Source organism: Barbus barbus, assembly GCF_936440315.1.
Source record: "Barbus barbus genome assembly, chromosome: 40".
Lineage (NCBI taxonomy): Eukaryota > Metazoa > Chordata > Actinopteri > Cypriniformes > Cyprinidae > Barbus > Barbus barbus.
Window position 1 is genome coordinate 22712036 of NC_136718.1, and position 25000 is coordinate 22737035.

Here is a 25000-nt window from a genome sequence, read left to right on the forward strand (position 1 = left end):
AATCTAATTTAAAATATAAGCAATGTTTTGAAATATTTTGATTTTAGTTTTAGTCTTAGATTTATTTCCAAATTTGTAACTTTTGTGATACTTAAAATTATATTAATATGTTTATCCTTTAAAAAATAAATATATATATATATATACACACACACACACACACTGAACAAAATTATAAACGCAGCACTTTTGTTTTTGCCCCCATTTTTCATGAGCTGAACTCAAAGATCTAAGACCTATTTCTCTCAAATATTGTTCACAAATCTGTCTAATGATATCTGTATCAGCGTAGACGACAGCGTGTTCCAGTTCCTGCCAATATCCAGCAACTTCGCAGAGCCATTGAAGAGGAGTGGACAACCTGATCAACTCAATGCGAAGGAGATGTGTTGCACTGCGCGAGGAAAATGGTGGTCACACCAGATACTGACTGGTTTTGGACCTCCCCGGACCCCCCAATACAGTAAAACTGCACATTTTAGAGTGGCCTTTTATTGTGGCCCACCTGTGCAATAATCACGCTGTCTAATCAGCATGTTGATATGCCACAACTGTGAGGTGGATGGATTATCTCAGCAAAGGAGAAGTGCTCCCTAACACAGATTTAGGCAGATTTGTGAACAATATTTGAGAGAAATAGGCCTTTTGTGTACATAGAAAAAGTCTTCGATCTTTGAGTTCAGCTCATGAAAAATGGGGGCAAAAACATAAGTGTTGCGTTTATAATTTTGTTCAGTATATATATATATATATATATATATATATATATATATATATATATACACATATATATATTGTAATAGTTGGTTATTCAATTCACTAAGTATATAATTATTCAATTTACATTTAAAATAAACTAGAGATATTATTTTTTAGAAAAAATATTTTTAACACTTTTAAAATGTCTGATTATTAAGCTGCAATTAATATTGAATGAAAATTTATATTATATATATATATATATATATACTTTTTTATTATTATTATTATTATTTTATTTTTATTTAGTCATTTAGCAGAAGCTTTTATCCAAAGCGACTTACAAATGAGGACATAAGAAGCAATCAAAACCAACAAGAGAGCGACAACGTACAAGTGCTATTACAAGTCTCAGTTAGCCTAACACAGTATAGATAATTATTATTATTATTATTTTTTTTATAAAAAGACAAAATAAAATTAGAATACAATAAAATAATAGTAATAACAATAAATATAATAATAATAATAATATTATTATAAAATAATAGATTATATATATATATATATATATATATATATATATATATAATTTGTAATATCAAAAAGATTATTATTTAAAATGATTTCAAATGATTTGTTAAATTACACTTTGAAATATTTGGATTTTTGTCTTAGTTTATTACAGTATTTGTAACATGATATATGATGTTTTTTTTTAATAAAATAAAAAAATTTAAAAGTTGGTTATCAAGCTATGATTAATATGCTTGGATCTCAGAGTACTATTGAATAATGCAAATTTCCATTAAATACATTTGTATTTTCCACCAATAACAAAGTAACAAAAACTAGTACTTTTTCTCCGCCTGTCCAGCAGGTGGCGCCACGCCGCAGCACACACTCCTCCACCGCCGGGGAAGGAAAGTATGACAGCGTTCTCCAGCCTTCAAGCCAAAGTCATCCGCTGTTATCATGTCTGAGAAAGAGCTCGGCCAAAAGTGGGACCGCTGCCTCGCAGACAGCGCGATCAAATTCGGTAAGAACTCACTTGATTGAATAATCAGCTTAAACTGCCTGCATGTTATCAGGTGTGTGTAGGGCACTCAGGTCACTGATGATAAGACGCTCACACCATGGGCTTGGATCAAAACGCCTGGAAATGCTGTTTTGTTTTGAAAGCTCATTAGTCTTTGAGAACTACGGTATTATGTATGTGTTATAATAAAAAAGGTTAGGTGAGTTACTACAAGGACCGCCTACTACTAATCTAGGCGGGTTTTAGCAGGGCAGTGATGGTTACTGTGGGGGTTTAGACATAATACTGTGTTAAATCTGTTTTTCTACTATTCACCACGGTATACTTTAAAGTACCATTAATACAAGGCTGTATCTGGGACAGTACCTTTTTAAAAGGTACACTTTTGTTCCTTTTTGTTACTAATAATAACACTTTAGGTATAAAAGTGTACTGCACCAGTGACAGCTTTGTACCTTTTTCTCTGAGATTATATGAAAGTAGTATGAAGATGTGATATGGGATAAAACTGGATGCTGACCGGCCAATAAAGCATTCTAGCACCTAGATGTTAAACACCTCCTCCTGTATCCATAGAGACCAATTATTAAGCTTTGTTTATATGTGACAAAAGTAGCACAGGTATATTTGTAGTAATAGCCAACAATATATTGCATGGGTCAAAATGATCCATTTTTCTTTTACGCCAAAAATCATTAGGATATTAAGTAAAGATCATGTTCCATGAAGATGTTTTGTAAATTTCCTACCGTAAATATATCAAAACTTTAGTAATATGCATTGCTAAAAACTTAATTTGGACAACTTTAAAGGCAATTTTTATTTTTTTTTGCACCCTCAGATTCCAGATTTTCAAATAGTCATATCTCAGCCACATTTTAACAAACCATGCATCAATGGAAAGCTTATTTATTCAGACGTATAAATCTCAATTTCAAAAAATATGACTGGTTTTGTGGTCCAGGGTCACATATGGGCAATGCTGGGTAATTTTGTAATATAATGTTTTTTTTTCTTGTAGGCACCGGTCTGGGTTTAGGAATTGTGTTCTCCGTTGTATTCTTCAAGCGTAAGTGTATATCATATTTTATCTTGTGTAAACCAGATTTATGAGACCGTGTCTTCATCCATGCTAATGTGAAGATTTGTTTGTGCAGGCCGGACGTGGCCCATTGTGTTTGGGACGGGACTGGGTCTTGGCATGGCTTATTCCAACTGCCAGAATGACTTGAGGTCTCATTATGTACTGCACAGTAAAGTCGCTAAGGTTTGTGTTTTGATTTTAGAGATCACGTGTCGTCTTGGTCAGATGTCACCTGAAATATCTGTTTGCATTGGAGAGCTTGGGCTCATTTATAAAAACATGCATAGGATTATCCTAAATGTATCACTTAATATTTGTATTAATTATTTCTGAAATGTAGATACAAAAATCAGTGATGGTGTATCATTAAAAGTATTGAAGGTTTCTTTTGTAATTTTTATATTTACAATTTCTGTTTTCATTTGAATTTTAGAGTTAGTAATTTTATTAATTTATTTATTAATCGCCATTATCCGGATGATGTTGTTTTCAGAGCTACAATATTTCAGTAAATATAAGAGATGAATTTGGATTGAATGAGTCCAGCTGTCAGTTATTATGAAGTCGTTAAATTGAAATATAAAATAAACATTAATATTACATAATTCTGATTAATTTACTTTGAATAAGTTACACTGATTATTAATAATACATTTTAAATACTTTGTGTCTGTATAGCTATTTTGTTTTAGTAATTTTGAACACATATTTGCAAAAACAAATTCAGTTAATGTTTATTTTAAGAAATTGGTCTTTTTATGGTTTTAGTTAATAATTATAACCCTGACAAAAATGTACTTTTGCCCATCTCTACAGTAATTTAAGTCATATTCAGCTGCAGTGTTTGTTAAATTGTGAATCTTTTGCATGTAAAAATTATTATTGCATATGTGCCAGAATTGCGCACATGCACAGGTGAAATCGAATCTATAAATTTACTGGAAATAACATGCATTATTCAGAACGTGACACAGTGAATTGGAATGTGATCATTTAGCATATATCAGAAAAATATTTCAATGCTTAATGTTAATTCACTGTAAACACTTAATTTATTAAAAATCCCCTGATAAGCAAGTCATATGTATCACATGAAGTTTATATGCATGATTTTTTTGTGTATTCTTTCACATTAGTTTGTACCTTTTCTAGATTTGTTTGTGACTTTTAACACAAGATCATATTCGTGGAATCTCTCTGCCTCAACACATTTGAAGATCAGTGTTTCGATCCTGACCTGCTTTCTCTGGTCTCTTTCAGGAGCAGTAGAGTTGCATCAGCTATGGATTCTGTCATCTGCCTTGCTTTTCATATTCAAAGCCTGACACAATCATACTGGTTGTCTCTCTTTCTCCATAACATCCATGTTCTTGTATAGGACAGTCTGTTTATATTTAATAAAATATTAAAAAAGGAGATTTGAAATGTAAGGATGATTTGAATGTGATTTTGTTTTTTTTGAAAAATGGCCCTACAGTAACGTGTTCCAAAAACCATAGGCTTCTATTATAACCCTAGTGATAGCAGCCTACGCTCTCATCTAGCTTTTGATGATATTTGGCAACTCTGCTAAACTAGTGCACTAATACAAAACATTTGTACAAGCCTGCGGTGTGTCCAGAGCCGTGTTGGCATGGTGACAGTTTTCCAGTAGTCAAGTACAAGCATACTTTTTTTTGTTTTTTAAATCTGCCGTGCTTATACATAATTGCACTTGCATTTTAATTTTGCTTTTTAGATAAAGGTAAAAGTACATATCGAAATAAGTTATCATGCATGACCCTGTTGAGAAGTAAGGCTTCAGGGACTTGTTGCAGGCATGGTGGTTGTAATGATTATAAATTTACAAATATTAAATGTATCATCTTTTGTTTTTGACACAGGTGTACACAACTGTACGACAGTTTAGTTAAAATTCTTTCAGCTCGTTTTTATCTTGGAATAGAATTTTATTTTAAAATCCTTTTTTTTTTCTCAGGTCTAATTCTCAGATGTTCTTACTATTATAAATGCAATTGAAAACAATCGATCATGATCAGTTTAAAAAATAAATGCACTTGGACATCAAATGTACAATGACTCAATTTCCACATCTCAATTTGCAAAAAAAAACATGTTGACCAAAATGCATTTAAAACTCTATTATGCAACTGAATTGAAAACATGTAGTCTGTTTTGACAATCAACCTCAAATTAAAAAAAAAAATTGGTAACATACCAAATATCAGAGCAAGATGAGGCACAGAAGAAAACAAATTCACACACACACACACACACACGTCTTGTAAAATTACATTAAGTTTTTTTTTTTTTTATCTCACACATAAAGGGCTACTACTACATTTATATAAGCCTTTTGTTAGATGCTAATTGCTTGCCTCAATTAACCCTGAATAATGATTGGCTATGAATGTGCATGAAGTCGCATTAAGAGCACGATGCTCAGACACGCTTTATGCCCAGCGGCAGAGTGCGGATCCCGCAGGCACCCTAAAGTGGACGATACAGGGATTAGAAGGGCAGCCAAGACGCCAACACAGTTACCTCTAGTGCACTCGTCCGCTCCCTTTTACTCAATTACAGCCACACAATTACTGAATAAAGAACGTTGAGCTCATAAAAATGCATAGAAAACAAACAGAAGTCCACCTTAACGGCAAGAAGCGGACCGAGATAAGTTTAATTCACTCATCTAAAAATATCTACACCGTAGTCTTGCTCTTGTAACGCTCCCTCTCTTTCTCTCACACTTTCTCATACCGAAGCCCACCTCTCAGTTGCCCTCCCCCAAAGAGTGTCATCATGACACGTAGCTTTGAAATACTCTGGCAGGCACAGAATTGCTCACACTGGTGCTAAGCATTGAAGAAGCCAGACTATTGACTAGGAAATGTGTCATTTTATTGCTTTGCTCGTCTCACGTTAACAAATGGAGTGATGGCAGCTGAATATCCTTGCACTGATGTGACTGAGGCACACAGAGGGAGTGAAATCACCAACCTCGCCAGGGGAAAGATGGACAGGATTACTATAAACGGGACATCTTGATCTTTTTCGCCACCTGAGGTGGTCCACATCAGATTTCAGCGAGGTGACCCGCAGATTAACTGTTTCACATTCAGCATCACTCTCTCAATGCACTTGAAAAACGCTGGATGTGTGTTCGCTTCTTCGAGACCACAGGAAGCACACACAGTCCTATTCAACTCTCCGATGATGAGTGGCTCACCTATCCCTCGAGTAGAGGCAGCATCAGGTGCGGATGTTCACAGTAACTTCAATGACAGCGGTACTATCGGGGATGGCTGGAGTATTAGTGGCAGCGGTCCCTGGCTTCTCGCAGTCATGCTGTCCCTCATAATTCTGGTGACAGCTTGTGGGAACATTTTGTTGATCGCCTTGGTGTTCGCACATCGGTCACTGCGCTGCACCTCCAATTGCTTCCTGGTGTCCCTCTTCCTGTCAGACTTGATGGTGGCTCTGGTCGTGATGCCCCCTGCCATGCTCAACGTGCTGTGTGGGACCTGGGTGCTGGCACCCGGATTCTGCCCCGTCTGGCTTTGCTTCGACGTGATGTGCTGTAGTGCTTCCATCCTCAACTTGTGTGTCATCAGTCTGGACCGCTACCTCCTCATCATCTCTCCGTTGCGATACAAACAGCACATGACCCCGCCTCGTGCCTTGATTCTGGTGGGTGGGGCTTGGGGGTTGGCAGCCCTCACTTCCTTTCTGCCGATCAAGATGGACTGGCACAGCCTGGGTCGCACGCAAGACTTTGCCGAGAACGATCCCGCCAACGCCACGGTCTCACAGTGGAGTTCCTTCTACCCCTCTTCGTACTTCCGGCTTTCCACGTCAGGGACGCCATCCACGCAGTGCCTCCTGAGGGTGACTCTCCCCTTCGCCCTCGTAGCGACCTTTCTCACCTTCTTCTTGCCCTCTACGGCCATCTGTTTCACCTACTGCCGGATCCTGCTGGCGGCCAGAAGACAGGCACGACAGGTGGAGGCTCTTACTCATCCCGCTTACCCACATCAATCACCCGGCGAACCATCTCGTCCTCCTTCTCCCGGGCACGCCGTCCAGGATGGAGACGACTACAGCCATCAGGAGCCACCCGTGTTGCGGCAAGCTCCGGTGAGAAGTCCAGAGTCAGAGAAAAGACGGATAGAAATTCAAGTGGTTAAGTGACAAGAACTAGACTTGAGTTATAAGATAAATGTATTCCTTCATATCTGTGTGTGCAAATACTTCATAAAACTTGCTGTGAACTCTCGACAAACTAAGCCGCTTGGAGTAGAGGTCTTCACGGGTCCACTTGGATCTGAAAACCCGAGAGGGTTCGGGTCCAAAACTTTTGAGTGCGAGTGTTAATATGAGTGTCTCGGACACGGGTCGGGTTTAGTATTAGCGTCCTCGGGTCATTTTTTGTGACTTTTCCGAATGGACCCAATAAGACCCGTATTCTTTTAAACTATCCCGGATGCGAACATGTGCATTCATGTTAAGTCCATTTTTGAGAAACGCACGTAGAAAAGGAACATAGTTTGTAACCTTAAAATCCATCTTATAGATATGAGATGAGGAAAATCCACTTAGTACATTACGCTGCGTCTTCATGCAGGGCTTTTCTCTTTTGTGCGCAGAAGCCCTTCGCTGGGGATGAGGTAAATAACGTTGTTAAATCCATGATTTTTTAGGCTATCGATTTACTTCTTATCAAGCAATCACATTAATTTTTCAAATCCAGTCACAATTGAAAACCGAACTGAGAAATAACATGTATCCATCAGGTAGGCAAAAATATAAAGTAATATTCAGGTCGGCTATGGATTTTAGGACCCGAGAAGACCTCTAACTTGGAGTGCATGCATTCTCAAACTGTTTTGGCCTGTTGTTCATTCACATGCCCACTGCTTATGCAAGTGAAGGCTGTGTGATTACTGACACAATGCAGCATGTTGAGAATATGCAGAGAATCCCCGCACCTTAACAAACGCAAAAAGAAAGGTGAAAGAGATGTAGCAGAAAAAGGAAAATTCAATTTTAAGGACTCAAACAGAAAGTAATGAGAGAAAGATGAGGGTGTCGGAGTGCCAATAAGGCATTCGAAGATGAGGAATGGCGAAATTGGAGGGTACAACTATTCAAGAGAATAGCAAAGACCTTGTGAGGCACTGTCACTTTTAAGAGCTTTCATCTGGGAGAGGGAAAGGCATAAATAATTACCCCAGGCCAAGGTAACATTACTACTACTCATCTCTCAGCAGGAGAATCACTGTGAAATCTCGATGAATATATTATTTTTTGTCTCTTCCTCTCAGCTGTCGGTGAACAGTGAGCGCAGACTCGCACACAGGCAAAGGAAGAGAGCTTTGAAAGCCAGTCTTACCCTGGGAGTGCTCCTGGGTCTCTTCTTCAGTGCCTGGCTTCCCTTTTTTATCACCAACATGGCACAGGTCAGTCCACAAAACAGTTAATCAACTCGCTTGTTAATCCTTACCTTGACCTTAACAAGCATGTAAAAAAGGGGGATAGGTGGCAAACTAATTGCAGTACGACAAACTGACAAAGAGCAAGATTCCTATTTAATTGAGCAATTATTCCTTATCCTGCTCTTGAGCTTTCAACCATCCCGTCCCCCATCTGTGTCCCTCACATTGCTCAGATTTCGAGCTTCTGGGCAAGCCTGTCTCTAGCCCTCCTTCACACACAATATGGTGTGTGAATAGCACTCCATCTCTGTCTCCTACTCTCCCCTTCTTCATCCGTGCCATCCCAACATCCTCTTCCGACGGACTAGACATCTTTGACCTTTTCCACCTCTTTGGTATTGAGTCTCTGCTACATTATGTATTGACTTTGTGATCTAAGACCTTTTCTTCTGTACATTCAGGCGGTGTGTGAGTGCGTACCACCCTCCTTCTTCGATGCCATCACCTGGTTGGGGTACTGTAACAGCACCATGAACCCAATTATATACCCAATGTTCATGAGGGATTTCAAAAGGGCTTTGGCACGGCTTCTACCCTGCTGTTCTTCATTTCAAGCCCCTCGTAGGCCATCAATGCCACTTTCCCTTTCTCTACGCAACTCAGGGGAGCCACAACTGCCCACTGAACCCCCCTCCCTTGTGTCCGAGCCACCTCAACTACCGGCGACGGCCACGGACGCCGTTAACCTTCTCGATGCAGAACACGCCGGGATCGACCTGCCTCTGCTGCTGCCCAACCAGGTCGATACATTAGACGATTGACACGGCAACCGAGACAACAAAGGAAGTGCAATATATTGTGAAAGGCAAGATGTGAGACTTATAATTATAGGTTTTTGAAAAAATGTGTTGAAACGTACCATGCTAAAAAAAAAAAAAATCTAAGTGTTAATGGGATAGTCGTGCCTAAACTGGAAGGCTGCATCGCTCCTCAAGGCAGATCAGGGAGATTGTACATTTAGAACGGACTCAACATGCATCCCGCTTCATTCATTACCATACCAACCAAAACAACAGATGGATAAAGCAGACGAGAGCGAAAGAAATCTCACTAATACCTCACACAATGTCAAGTGGGTTGTCTGTGGAGCTGTATTTCACATCTTCATTGAACAACAAACCACTTCTAATGAAGGGGGCAAATGGTGTATACAGAATACTGTCAGTTTTCACATTGCAGTTTATCACAAATTATATTTAGCATTGCATAAAAAAATCTATATTAATTACAGATGATATCCATAAATAACTTAAAAAGCTATTATTAGACAATTCCAGAATGACAAAAGCCAAGGTTCCAGTTGGATCTAGCTTATACTGATAAGTTACACACTGGGTGGTTTCTAGATGGGAACCCTTATTCTGCTAAATATCTTGTGAGATTCGCTTGTGACATTTAAACACTGTGTTTATCTGAGTCCCACAGAAACCTTTACGCCCAACCCTTAATCTTGGTAGCAACAAATGCAAATCTCAGGAGTTTCGTGGAACGAGGTTTACCATCTAGACCCGACCCACATTTTGTGAGTTGTGAATTAAGGAAATGTCATGATTTCATTGCTCTTGGCTCAGAACCAGCAGGTTTGCCATTGACTAACTACTCCTGTGCTTCAGTGTGCGACTGGTAGGTTGTGTTTGTGTGTTCAGTAGTCCAGTTTGTGTCGTCCCAGTCCCAGGACGTGTGCTCACAGTCTGTCTCACTTTCACCTTCTCTGTCTATTTTACCTTGATCTTGAGATGGTTCAACATGATCCTTGACTCCGAGAGCACATGGCGAATCAGGGACGCCATCACATTCACTGATGGAGTCCAGTAAATCAGATATATCAGGGATATCCCAGCCATTCTCAGAGTCCTTCCTCTCGCACCGTTCCCTGTCTCCAGTCTGTGTCTTGTATTCATCTACATTTGCCTCTGTGGTGTCTGAGGTATCATTGTTTGAAATGTCCATGGATGTTTCCCCTTTGACTCTGCTCTGACTAGCTGATTCTGGAGTGCCTGTTTTTTCCTGAGATAAATGTACCAGCTGTTGTTTGCCACTCGTGGCTCCAGCTTCTTCCCTGGTAGGAACCCCTACTGCTACTAGGATGGTGTCCATCTGACGCATATAGTCCAGGTGCCCTTTTACCTAAGAGGTGGACAGAACATTATTCATAAAGCAAGTGGAAAATACTATACATTGCCAAGCAATTTACAGTGCTTGCAGTGCATTATTATATTAATATCCTCATTCTAATTTTAGTGGTGCTTGCAAGCTTTCCAGAAAAATCGAGCTTTGATGCATAACTCAGGCATGCATGATACCTCAAACCACAGAACGTGTGCTAGTACTTTTTTAAGTGATCAAATTTACATTTTTATTCATGGCCTGGTGGATAATAAAAGCAGTGAAAAACTCCCCAGAGACTTGTATTATAAAAAGAAAGGCCTGAACCAATATACACTATATTGCCAAAAGTATTGGGTCACCCCCTTCTAATGAGCATGTTTGACTACTTTAGTAATTTCTATGAGAACAAATCTTAATGTTAAAGCATATAATGATATTCTAGGGAATTGTGTGCTTCTAATTTTATAGCAACAGTTTGGACAGGACCCTTTTCTATTCTAACATGACAGTGCCTCTGTGTATAAGACACGGTTCAAAAAGACATGATTGATTGAGTCGGTGTGGAAGAACTTGACTGGTCTGCAGAAAGCCAAGTCCTGATCCCAGCTGAACACCTCTGGTGTGACTTTATATGCAGACCTTGAGCCAAAAACTCATCATTTTTGTCCAAAAAAGTAACTTCAGATGACTTCAAATCTTAGCAAGCTGGGAGAAAATTAAACTTTCACATTGCGATAATATAATTTCATGCCATTGTGTTGAGTAGTTACTATTCCAGCCAGTAAATTGAATCTGAATCCAAATGCCTCTCACAGACACCAAGAACATTTGAACAAAGACAGGGAATTCTCAGTGCACACATGCATTTGCTTACCACTGATGACAGATCCACATTGATTATTTTGCGGTCTTGCGAACTGATTGGCTGGAGCCCAGCAACAGACAGCTGGACTGATGAACTTCTATACAAGAATCCAAGAAGCCAATCCCCTCTAAACCAATAAAAACACAAAGAAATACATTTTCAGACATGCTAATGTAATAACTAGGAGTGTCAATTAAATCAATAAAAGTCAATAAAAAAAGATTTGTTTGCAGTTAACATGTTGAGACATTCTGTTACTTTTTAATAAATAACTAAATGAATAATGTGTCAATTCTAATTCTTCATCTGGTGGCCTAAACTGTAATTTGGTGCATGTGTCATTTAAATTAGATTTTTAAATGAATTGCCCATCATAATCTATTTAAATAAAATGAAATTCTGTTAATGTGTTACTTCAGCCACTAAATGATTTCATTGCCATCCAAATCTGACATAACACTGTTTTTCTCCCATTGACGAAGACGTGGTCATTTCATTTCCATCTTAACTGATGTCTTTTAAGTTTATAAGCAGAAAAGTTAGCTCAGTGGAGGTTTGTTTCCAATAACTGTTTGGAATTAACTTAATGAATGAAATTGCACAAACATCCAGTCACAGTAACTGTGAACATACACCTCTATTTAAATTTCAGGGTAAAAAAATTAAAATAATAATAATCCTTTTATTCATGAAGGATGCATTACTGTTTTTACTGAACATAAGACTTTACAAATACATTAGAAGAAATCCTACCAGACCCAAACGTTTGAAAAGTAGTGTATAAAAGAAAAAAGAAAGTGAGTTAAATTAAGTCTTAAAATGGGCAAGTATAACGGCAAATTTGAACACTTACAGTAAGGGATCTGAACATACCCCTTACCCTAAAAGGAGAAATATTAACAGTGTCTTACCTGCAATATCCGTTAACAATCTTCCCAGCCACTACCCTGGACAGTCGCTGCCATGTTTTCTCGGATCCGTCCACAGGGGCCCCCAGCAGCACCACATCCTCCACCACACCTTCACTACCTGCCCGATAATAAAAGATGAAAGTCTTTCAAACGGCGCCGTGCCATCAGATTCTCATTTACAGCCTCGCACCTCTCAGATTCCATCTTTCATCACGATGACAAAGAGAACATGGCTCAATCTGGCTTGCAGGAAATTTGGCCATGTCCAGCTCTCCATGTGGACACTTCTTGAGACACAAGGTCTTAAAGACAAAAGGATGTTCCCTTGTTATCGCCAACTCATTAAAATGAATAAAAAGCTTACCTTGATCATTAGCGAGCTCTTCTAGGCAGAAGTAGATGACACGAGCTCCAAGGCTAAATCCAATTAGATTGACAGGCCGCTTTCCCTACACAGAGGAGGAAGATAATTAAACACATATTTGAAAGGAATATTCTGGGTTAAGACTATATAGGCAATTAACTCTATGAAGCCTACTGTGTCATATTTAATACATAATAAGGTCTCTAAATGATCAACATGATGAAAACTTTGTTGGAAAACAGGTGTACACAATCTACAAAATGCCTTCTGGCGTCTTGATTAATAGTTTATTTTTATTTATTTTTTAACAAATAAAAGCCCTATAACTGTAAAAAGAAAAGTGTTTTTGCTGTGAAATCTTAAAAAGTTTTTAAAAAACGTAAACATCAACTTTAGTAATACTGTAATAGTAACATTTCAAGATGAACTGAAGCAACTTAGGTTTATACTTATTATCCATGCATCATTTTTCAGAATATTCATGTAAATGATGCAACAGGCTTTTGAGGAATACTTATTCATTCATCTGTCAATCATGATTGTATTGCATTAAATGTTTGAAAATACAGAGCTTGATCATCAAAACCAAGCATTTAAATATCAGCTTAATAAGACGTTTGGGTGAACTGATATTCATATGCATTTGTTGTAATTAGTCTGTTAAGCCCTGTTCACACCAAGCACGATAACGATAAAGATATATTTCTAAAAATCGTTCTCAGTATTAAAGAATAGCAGTGTCCACACCACAACTATAACGATAAAACGATATAACTGTCTAGTTCAGCTCAGCTACCAAATCTGACCTCAGAAGACTACAGAGGGTAGTCCGGACTTCTGAGCGAATCATTGGTACAACCCTCCCTACTCTCCAAGAACTGTACTCATCCAGAGTGAGCAAAAGGGCTGGTAAAATCACTCTGGACCCCTCACATCCAGCACACTCCCTCTTTGAAGTGTTACCGTCTGGCCGACGCTACAGAGCTCTAAGCACCAGAACGGCCAGGCACAGGAACAGTTTCTTCTCTCAGGCAATCCATCTCATGAACACTCAATAAATAAACGTGGAACACACAACTATAATACACTATCCATTCACCACATTCACTAATTTTATTTTTATTTTCTCATTTCTAATTTGCACATACTTGACCTGTACATACATAGTTGTCTATGTTATATATTGTGTTTTTGCTGCTTTGTACATTGCCTATTTGTTGTTATACTTTTATTATCTGTGTCCTGTTGCTGTCTTTCTGTTGCACTGTGGAGCTTCTGACACTACAACAAATTCCTTGTATGTGTAAACATACTTGGCCAATAAAGCTCATTCTGATTCTGATAAAAACACAAGAGAAATTATATCGTTGGAATCACTTCCAGAACAATTTTTTTCCAGCTGATGAACGATAAAAATACTGACAGCCAATCAGAATCCATTCTGCTATAATGTGCTCGAGAATTAGAAACGCACGTGCGCTTAGAATAAATAAACAGACGATATCGTTCGCTGGTGTGGACGCTAATATAGTTATAGTTATCTTTATCATTATCGTGCTTGGTGTGAACGGGGCTTTATACTGTTATAAAGATCTCATTTATTTACATTACAAGCTATCAGAATTTCACCTGACTTTCTAGCCATATAATTATCAGCAACTGCATATTTTTGCTGAGTTTGTGCCTCTGAATAAAACTGAGGTGCTTTTTTTCTTCTCGAGTATGAGCCACAGATACTGTCCTTAGAGCTTGTATGCGACCCGTAACATTCCTCGAATTAGTCATTTCAAGCTGCATTGAACTGAAATCGTCAAAGACTAAAGAGAATCTTGCAGAAGTCGATGTCTTGCCGCTCGACTCTGACCTGCTGCTGGCTCCGGAGCACCTGGGCGAGGTGTTTTCCCACCTCGGCGGAGCGACTCAGGCACACTCCCCAGGGGTTGTCGATCACACTGGCCACAGCCAGCAGAGAGGCAGGCCATGTCAGAGCCGTTACTATGCCTGAACAGAGACAAAAGAACGAGCAATGCGGTTATTCTGGACACATTAATGTAATGTGTGACAATTAAAACATTCTTTCATGATGCTGCAATTAAATGAAGCCATTTTGAGGCAGTTTAAAACATAGTATGAAATAGGGGCAGAAAAATTAAGTCATTTGTTGCTCAAGAGGAAAACTAAATACTACACGAGTTGCCTTATTTTCTATTCATTTTAAATTATATTTCTGAAATCCTGTTTTCAAAATGCAGTTTAAAACTGTGACTTGTGGGACTTTCCACAAATAGCTATGATGAAAACATCTACATTAAATTACATTAAATATATACATGCATACATACATATATATATATATATATATATATATATATATACAGTGCCCTCCAAAAGTATTGGAGCAGTAAAGACAAAATTGCTCTGTTGGCTGTGGAGTCAAGACATTTACAAATATGATTAAAAGATGAATATGAGACAAAACTACAGAATGTCACATTTTATTATTGGGTGATTCAACACATAGGTATTTTATCAGCTAAGTTCAGCACTTTTAGAGTTTCATCCCTCTATCTGATGAGAGCATAAGTATTGGAGCAGTTGCCTCACAGGTCTTTCTAAGTGATCAGCTGTGTCCTGTTGCATTAATTCTTCAGATATTAAAAGCAGGGAATGTGTCGTATCAGTTATATCCATGACTTCTGTATTCTGAATCTTGCATTCGATGATGACACACACAAACCAGGATGAAGATGAGGGAGCTGACTTTGAGAGAAAAGCAAGCAATTTGGATGCTAAAAGAAAAGAGGAAGTAAATTAGAGCTATAGCAAAAACAAAGGGCATGGAGAAATCAAGAGTTTGGAAACCACCAGCAACCAACAACAACCTGATCGCCTGAGAAAACAACAGTAGTTGATGACAGACAAATCATAAAAGCTGTGAAAATGAACCCTAAAAGATGTGTCTGTAAAATCACCAACAACTTCCAGAAAGCTGGGGTGATGCTCTGACAATCTACTGTCCTCAGGAGACTTTGACACAGAATTACAGATGCTACACAGCAAGATGCAAACCTCTGACCAGCACCAAAAAATTTTATTTTTATGTTTATGGACCGATGAGACTAAGATGAACCTTTATCTAAGTGATGAAAAATGTGGAGAAAAAAAAGGGAACTGTAAATGATCCCAAGCATACAGCCTCATCTGTAAAGCACGGTGGAGGTGGTGTCATGGCATGGGCATGCATGGCTGTCTCTGGAACAGGCCCTCTCAACTTTACTGATGACTTAATGTATGATGACAGTAGAAGAATGAATTTGGAAGGGTACAAAACCATCTTAGCTACCAATATTCAAGAAAATGCTACCAGATTCATTGGGAAGTGCTTCATATTGCATCAGGACAATGGCCCAAAACACCCTGCCAGTTCAGTCAAGGAATTTATAAGAGCAAAGAAATGGAAAGTCTTAGATTGCTCAAGTCAATCTCCAGATTTAAATCTGATTGAACATGAATTTCAGCAGCTGGAGAGGAGAGAAAAGGTAGAAACTCCCCCAAACAAGCTACAATTGGAACTGGCTGCATTAAAGGCTGGGAAAGTATTTCAAAGGATGAGACCAAGACTCTGGTGATGTCTCTGGGTCACAGACTCACTGCTGTGATTGTGTGCAAGGGATCTGCAACTAAATAATAGCTTTTAATCTTTTATATCTGCCTTATGTTCAACTGTCCCAATACTTATGCTCACATCAATGAGTGGGATGAATTTTGATGAGTGGGATGAGTTATTTTTAACTTTATTTCCTATAATTTATATGTATATATATTTTTTAAAATAATTTTTTTCATAATATTCTAGGTTCTAAACATTCGATTTAAAAAAACTGAACACATTTGCTTTTTTTGTTTTATGATTCTGTTAAAATAGACCATGAGCTGCAGAAAAAAACTAATTACGCTTTTAAAGATGCGTGGGAGAGAATGCTGCCACTGATTAAAGCATCACAGTCCACTCAGCAAGACATTAAAAAGTCCTGCACTGGATCTTCATTTATTATAAAACACATGAATAAATGAAACAGAAACTCCAACTCAACAATTAGAGACACTTCTCCTGTATTAGACAAATCCCTGCTGAGACAACTGTCAAAAATGGCCCAATTCAGACTAGATTTAAGATAAAGTGAATTAATATGACTGCACAGTTCAACACTCACATAAACAAGGTAAGATAAAGCACAGGAGATTTTCTGTTTTCCTCAAACCAGTAGTTCTACCTTTTATAGTGTACCTGCATTAGTAAAGCAGACGTACCTGAGAGCACTGTGTATTTGAGGGCCTCCTGAGCCACGACACTAACAAGCCCATCCCACAATGAGTCCAGAATAGAGCCTAGGTCCAATAAATAACGCGACTCCCATTTCAGACAGTACTGCTCACCACATGTTTCCAGACTGGACCAGGGAGCCTGAAACGAACCTGTGATAGGCAAGAGAATCTGAACCTTAGTGTCAACAATATTTCATGGGTATGTTGGGATGACATTAAAGAAATCACCCAAAAATGAAACCCTGCTGAAAGTGTCTTCACTCTCAGGCCATCCAAGATGTAGATGAATTTCTTTCTACATCAGAACAGATTTGGAGAAATTTAGCATTGCATCACTTGCTGGATGCAATGGATCCTCTGCAGTGAATGGGTGCCGTCAGAATGAGAGTCCAAACAGCTGATAAAAACATCACAATAATCCACAAGTAAACCACATCAGTCTATCAATTAACATCATGTGAAAAGCTGCATGTTTGTAAAAAAGCAAATCCATCATTAAAATGTTTTAACTTCAAATGCGAGTCCTCTATAATAATATTGCTCTCTCCAGTGAAAAAGACGTCTCATCTGAATCAGGACAGTAATATGCACAGATAAAGCACTGTTTATAAGCAAAAAACAGTCCAAAACAATATGTCTGGGATCAACTTTTTCACTTGAGGAAGCGTAATTATTGACTTGTATTTTGGCCAGAAACAACGGTTTAATGTTAAAAGATTTTAATGAGGATTTGTTTATTACAAACATGCTTCTTTTCACTTAAGACATTAATCGATGGACTGGAGTGGTGTGGATTATTGTGATGTTTTTATCAGCTGTTTGGACTCTCATTCTGACGGCACCCATTCACTGCAGAGGATCCATTGGTGAGTGATTCAAAATTTCTCCAAATCTGCTCTGACAAAGAAAAACTCATCTAAATCTTGGACAGCCTGGGGGTGAGTAAATATTAAGCAAATTTTCATTTTCAGGCGAACCATTCCTTTAATAATTAATAACCATGATATTTTTAAAATACAATTTGTAGTACTAACACAAGAGCGTTTTGGTTAGTTAGTTTTCAGTAACTGAAAAAAAAATGCTATTTTGATGGAGATATGAAGGTTAACGGTGGCACTCACTGTATTTGCCGCTGCACAGCCAGCCTGTCACGGCTATAGTGAGATGAAGATGCTTTCCAGAACTCATTGGAAGAAACTCAAACTCCTCTATAGCGCCAACACGCTTGTTCATTTTATAGCCTGAATAAAAAAGTAAATATACAATTTTGCTATTTCCATACATATAAAATAAATGAACATATAGATTAGGAAACATAGAAATCTTAATCTGCAAACAGAAATAAAGAGAGGCAGACACACACACTAACTGTATTTGAAGAAAAACAAACAACTCCGATAGCCTTGAGCTCCGTTCACTTGAATGGCAGCTGAGAATGTGCTCTGAAAGCAGGATTATATAAAACTCCAGTCCAACCAGTAAACGGACTGTAAGTATATCACCACTGTCAGTCTGCTAAATCATCTGCTCATCGATCAATCCTGTAACGCAGCCTGGTGACTCAACACAGTGACCGTTTTGGTAGCAAGAATTGTGTAAGAAATTATATTAATCACTTGCCTTCCAGAAGGAACAGAACCTTAGACACCAACACTGCTTTAAAGTCGTGTTAATGTAATAAATAGGCTTTATAATGACGCTACTGATAAATACAAATGATAAAATACACCAAAGTTCAATAAATACTTCATTTGATAACTATTATTATTAATTATTTTTTCTTAATTTCAATATAATATTTATTATTGTTACTGTGTTTTTTTTATCAGCATAAACAAGCTTCAGCTAGGTCAGCTAGCTCACCTGTTAACCCGGCCCCTGCGGCTCCAAACAAGGAGGCCATGATGGCGATGCCCGTGGCTGATCCCAGCACAGCGGCTCCACCCGCTCCCAGCACCGCTCCCGCCCCGGCTGCCACCAGAGGAGCCGCCAGCCCTCCTGTAACACCTGACGAAAACACTTATATGATCACTGACACCAGACAAATCTCATGAAACCAGTCCTGAACATGCTCTAGTCATATTTCAGCGAAAGAACTAAGTAGTAAGAAATTTAATAACCTAAAATAATAATGTAAATATTAAAATATAATAAATTAAATAATATATTTTTTTATTAGAGTTAAGCATATTTTCCCTGAAATTATCATAACACCCAAAAATTATTTAAGTTGTGAATTATTTTATATAATGGTAATATCTGACCATAAGCCATATATTTTATATATTTATATTAAATATATTTTGTATATTTATTTGACTTAATTAATGAATGTTAACAAATATTACCATGATATAGAAATAATTCACAATTTTTTGGGTATTATGGTAATGATAATTTCAGGGGATATTTGCTTAATTCTATAATATATTCTGCAATATATATATATATATATATATATATAAATAACCAAACAAACGGATGGATTACAGTAAGTAATTAAATATGAATAAATTAAATATATATTTAAATATTAATAACAATAATACAATCATAAATGAAACATCTAGATGCATTATAGTAATGATTATTTTAAAGTATAAATTAAATAAATATTTAATTAAAATAAATACAATAATAATAATAATAATGATAATAGTCACTAATAAAATATTCTCGTACGGTATTGCTTAAAAAAATTACAGTAATTAAATTGTTTTAGTAAAAAATTAAATAAATAAATAAAATAAACAAATATAGATGCATTACAGTAATGGCTATTTATTTTTCAATGTCCTAAAAATAAAATAAAATAAATAAAAATCCTAAAAAAAATAAAATAAAGGTTTTAAGCATGTTTTTATTAATATTCACCTTGGTGAGACCAATGTCGTTTAAAACAAACGTCATGTGGCATTCAGACTCACCAATTACCGTCCCTCCACCCACAGTGGCAAGTCCAATGAGCAGGTACCGGCGCAATTTACGACCTCTCTCTTTCTTCTGTCTTCTTGATGACTCTTCTCTGTTGAGAGAATGTCAATTTGATTCATAATATGCTCACTGGAGCTGCTGAAAGCTCAGAGGTCTTGTTCATTGTCAACTGAATTCTATTACAAACGAAAAAAAACTCAAATAAAAGCACTGAACTGAAAGGAAAAACCTTGACCTAGACTGCATATACACAAAATACTCACGGCTGTGCACGGTCCACATCATCACATGCAGCAGAGAACACATTAAAAGACAGAAATCAGCAAATACATTGAAGTTTGTTCCTCATGTCAAAATTATTACAGCACTTTCACTGACTTCACAATGATATTGATCGTGCCCCTGTATTGATTTTTCTTTGTGAATCTGCAGATGGCTCTATATGGGCTTTATGGAAATAATCTCTTGCAAACGATGCATCCTACTGCGAAAGCAGTGTGTGTTTCTCAGAGACGTGTTGATAACCCCCCAAAAACCCCATAAAGAGGCAGCAGCTGATGATCGGAGGAAGTTTCACTCACTCGCTCTCCTCTACTGCCTCTCTCAATTTCTCTCCGAGAGTCTCTTCAAAATCCTCCAGCTGCTGTTGGGTCACACGCAGCAGACAGCTGACATGTCGGATCAGAACTCGAGCCCTGGCATCATAATGTCCTACATGAGAAGAATCAATAAATGCTCATTACATGGAAAACAAGACTGGAGGAAGAAGACTAGAAAAAGTTTAGTTCATACTCAAGAATAACAATCTTGCATACAGAAAATAAAGACCATTTCAAAAGCATTTCGTCACCTCTATTTTTATAGCTATTTATAAAATAGAGATTGTTACAAAGCAGAGAAATAGAGATTGTTACAAATTTTTATTTTTATACGGTGTGTGTGTGTGTGTGTATATATATATGAATTAATTAATGTATGATTAATTCAATTAAATTAACATCCAGACGCATTATGGTAATGAACATTTGTTCTAAAAGCTTTTTTAAATAGGTTTTTAAAAAATATAATAGATAAATACAACTATTTTTTTTATGCAAAGATTTTTTTTTTTTACTTTTCACTGACATTCTACCTTGGTGTGACCAATACAGAAAAAAAAAACAGTTCAGATGTTTTGTACATTATTAAAAGTAAAAAATGTAATGTTTTTTCACATTTACATAAATAATAAATAGCATAAATTAACATAATAGAATAAATCATATTTTAATGTATACATTTTTTATCATTTAAATCAAGTTTTGTTTTCACTGCAGTAACAAGCACTGGAAAGTGAATTTTCTGAATTGCTTATAAATTAAAATGACAATGCAAAATATGTTAACAGTACTCATTGTCTTCATGCAAAATATAATATAAAACTGACATTTTATTATTATTTTAAATAATATTTTTTTTATTTTTATGCATGCCATTGCATAGAAAGAGACCAGCTTATTAAATGTGAAACATCAGCTCACCATCTTTGACAGAGAAAGACACAAGATCCTGAAAAACAAAAGAGAACGTCAGAAACACAGAGTTGTGCGAGCATCTATATGTTAATGCGATCGTCCAGCTGGGTTAACGTCACATGCGTACCTGAGTGATAGGCAGAGCTCCGGCTCTCAGCAGCGGCTCCGCATGCAAGATAGACAGGAAGGTGTCAGTGCCTTCGAACCCGAGCCCTGCCAGGAACGCTTGCATAACCGGCATGACCGACTCATCAAGATTCAGCCACTGAACAAGACCCTCCAGATATGTCTCACGAAAACGTCTGCATTGGGGAAAATACAAAGCATTAAAAAAAATATATATTTTCAGCAAAGATGCACTGATTCAAAAGTGACTATAAAAGGCATTTATAATGCTACAAAGTTTTTTTAAAAATAAATGCTTTATCCATCAAAGATTCCTGAAAAAATCAGCATATTAATATGATTTCTGAAGGGTTATATGACACTGAAGACTAGAGAAATGATGCTGAAAACAGCTTTGCATGACAGAAATAAAATACACTTTAAAATGCATTCAAATAAAAAACACTTGTTTCACAATTTTACTGTTATTACTGTATTTTTTTAATGATGCAGCCTCGGTCTACATGAGATACTTTTTTCATTACCAACCCAAACCTTCTAATGCTACTATATATTAGTAAACAGCACATTATTATTGTTATTGTATATATATATTTTTTTTTACTTTTGCTCAGGTCCTTGAAACAGCTGGCCCAAAGACACTCCACATAACCCAGCATACGCAAAGCGCCCTGGTTCACTCAGCAGCCGACCAAACACTTTCTCTGCCGGTGACTGATCACGCTTCTGTCCTCCTGGGTCTGTAACAATAAAACCACAAAATGCAAAATCAAAAACTGTACAAAGAATGTGTAATTATTCAATAACAGATACACAGACACTTTGTTACATCAAATCTAGCCCTCCACATTTTCATTACACGCTTATTAGAGGGGTCCAAGTAGAAAAAGCTTCTAATATGTCAATTTTTAAACTATTTTATGACTTCATTTTCTTGCTTGAAGAAGAAAATTCTTTTGTGCTGTTGTAAGTTTAATATGAAGAGTGCAAAAGCCTTCAAGTGCCGTCTGAGATTTGCATCTAAAATGAACAATTTTATCAGGCTCCTATGTTTAGGTTCAGTCATTTTACTCTAATAGCAATATATAGGTCCTTTTCTATGCAATTAATGTGAAATAATGCAAGCCTGATAAAAAATGCTAATTTTAGACTCAATTAGAGGATTTTGCATCTGAACTCTTCATATGAAAAGGGTGTAGCTTCAAGATGCAACATAATTTGCATTATTTCTGATATTGGAGACCACATACAACTCGGTTATTATAATATTCTGCTTTGCATAAGGCATTTCCACAAAGATATGACACTATAACATGATGATTTAATAATTCAGTATATGTAGTACTCATTGGTTTCGAGGTCATATGCACTGAAAATGCATAGCAAAGGATGCAATGTGTTATTATATGACACACAATCTCTCCCTTGTTTAACCAAAACATGTTTAAGGCCTCGATCTGTGATTAAAACCCAGAACTGATCAGCAGCTGTTAACGTTATATCCGTTCAACACAACAGAGTCAAACATTAATATACGTCTCATCATAGGAGCGAAATACAATACAATACTCACAATAAACAATCAATTCTCTCAAAATAAAAAAGCAAAGACTCTTATTTTGTTGTAAACCTTTCAAAAGTCCTTAAAATCGCACTCTTGGTGAAGTCTATAAATACCTGGAGTTAATTTAGGGTCCTCGTTGTACTTATTTGTTGCTTCCATTGGGTTATCCTCACAGTAAGTTAACGTTACAGCAGATTTGTTCTCTCCATGGAGGAAAGTTTACTTTGTTGTCGTGACGGATGAAAGTTCAGCACTAAGTTGTTCTTGTATGCAGCAGCGCCCTCTATCCGCGAATAACTGGCTTATGAATATTAATGACGCAGCGTCACGCTCGCCCAGTTGGCTCTGCTGATTGGCTGAACTGCAGACGTTGGTAAAGTTGGTTTATGAATATTAATCACGCAACACAGTATCTGAATGTTACTTGGCCACTTCACCACGACTTGATTAAAAGTCAAAATTGCTATTTTGCCTCATGAGGACGATTTTAGATTTATTTGAAACGTTTTGAAAAAGTCTAATAATAATTTATGCTACTAAGCGTTTATGTTTTGCCCGATTATTTGTGTTTAAACTGACTTGGGAGCATTAGTGGGGAAGTCGTGGCCTAATGGTTAGAGAGTCGGACTAGTAATCGAAAGGTTGCGAGTTCGAGCCCCCGGCCGGCAGGAATTGTAGGTGGGGGGAGGGAATGTCCAGCGCTCTCTCCACCCTCAATACCACGACTGAGGTGCCCTTGAGCAAGGCACCGAACCCCCAATTGCTCCCCGGGCGCTGCAGCATGGCTGCCCACTGCTCCGGGTGTGTGTTCACGGTGTGTGTGTGTGGATTTGTTCACTACTCACTGCTGTGTGTGTGCACTTGGATGGGTTAAACGCAGAGCACCAATTTCGAGTATGGGTCACCATACTTGACAATACGTCACGACTTTACTTTTTTTTTTTTACTTTACTTAGCCTCTGGCTATATATATTGTGAATTATTAATATTAATATTAATTAGGTCCGTCACTTGAGGCTCCAAGAAGGTAGCAAGTAAACCCAGCATGACCTAATTAATATTCATAAGATGAATCTTCAATAATTTGAATATAATGTGTTTTAAAATAATTTTCAAACATGATTTTAGGTTTATTTGATGCTATGAGGGTGATTTATGTTATTAATTGTTCATGTTATGCCTCATAAATACGTTTTTCCTTAGTGTTGAATAAAAAAAACAGACTGAATATAATAAATACATAAACATATGCCCTCTAGAAATATTGTCATTTTGTGGTCAGCAGAGGGCATTAGAGACCTATATAAAACTGCAACTACATAAAACCAACCAACAACCTCACAGATACATAATTTGTGTATGTATTTGCAAGTATATATATATGCACTAAACAGTAAGTAAATACATTAAATTAGCAATAGTAAATAATAAATGTGAAATAATAAAACTAAATAAATAAATAAATATACTGAATATAATAGTTGCATGACTGATTATTGTCTTATAATTTGCATTGCCTAATAACTCTCTTTTTGACACCTCCTGGTATTTTTAGATTCATTCTGGTTCTTATCGTGTGTGTTATTATCTTGATCGGTCCTGTTGTTATATAAGGTCTGTGAGCAGTAAAAGCCCATACTTGGGATGATCCAGGAGAACGGTTTGTGAAATGCATGATTACAAAAAAATCTACTGTTTGAGCAACAATCTGCAAAGTGCAATAACTATATATGAATATGTCTTTCTTACAGCTTTACAAGTCTGTACACAGATTCATGGACATGTCTATTCATATTCTTTTCACAAGAATCTAACTGGAAAATATGAAACTGATATTCAAAACAAGAGCATGTGTGTGCATTTGCACATATCTCCTGTCTTTGTGTGTCACGTCTGTATTTTCTCTCCTGTCCTTCTTTCTTTCTGTGCCTGGTACCATCTCTTTACACAGGTTATGAGGTCAAGACTGT

The 25000-nt window shown here is 37.1% G+C and overlaps 3 protein-coding genes across 3 annotated transcripts; 2 read left to right on the forward strand and 1 right to left on the reverse strand.

Moving 5' to 3' along the window:
• Nucleotides 1–1587: 1587 nt before the first annotated feature.
• On the forward strand, nucleotides 1588–4258 carry LOC306859123 (MICOS complex subunit MIC10-like). Its single transcript, XM_079399982.1, has 4 exons — nucleotides 1588–1738; nucleotides 2760–2807; nucleotides 2896–3005; nucleotides 4083–4258. Exons 1-4 carry the CDS (start codon nucleotides 1675–1677, stop codon nucleotides 4089–4091), a joined length of 231 nt encoding a protein of 76 aa, XP_079256108.1. The 5' UTR covers nucleotides 1588–1674; the 3' UTR covers nucleotides 4092–4258.
• A 481-nt stretch (nucleotides 4259–4739) lies between these two features.
• Nucleotides 4740–9212, forward strand: LOC306859125 (5-hydroxytryptamine receptor 6-like). Its single transcript, XM_079399984.1, has 3 exons — nucleotides 4740–6959; nucleotides 8147–8281; nucleotides 8719–9212. Exons 1-3 carry the CDS (start codon nucleotides 5958–5960, stop codon nucleotides 9076–9078), a joined length of 1497 nt encoding a protein of 498 aa, XP_079256110.1. The 5' UTR covers nucleotides 4740–5957; the 3' UTR covers nucleotides 9079–9212.
• Nucleotides 9213–9381: 169 nt separating this feature from the next.
• On the reverse strand, nucleotides 9382–23315 carry LOC306859122 (transmembrane and coiled-coil domain-containing protein 4-like). Its single transcript, XM_079399981.1, has 14 exons — nucleotides 23144–23315; nucleotides 22071–22206; nucleotides 21468–21642; nucleotides 21347–21374; nucleotides 20408–20537; nucleotides 19820–19917; nucleotides 18756–18899; nucleotides 18014–18133; nucleotides 16878–17042; nucleotides 14431–14567; nucleotides 12567–12651; nucleotides 12203–12320; nucleotides 11301–11418; nucleotides 9382–10444 (listed from the first exon to the last, which is right to left on the reverse strand). Exons 1-14 carry the CDS (start codon nucleotides 23187–23189, stop codon nucleotides 9914–9916), a joined length of 2031 nt encoding a protein of 676 aa, XP_079256107.1. The 5' UTR covers nucleotides 23190–23315; the 3' UTR covers nucleotides 9382–9913.
• Nucleotides 23316–25000: the final 1685 nt, after the last annotated feature.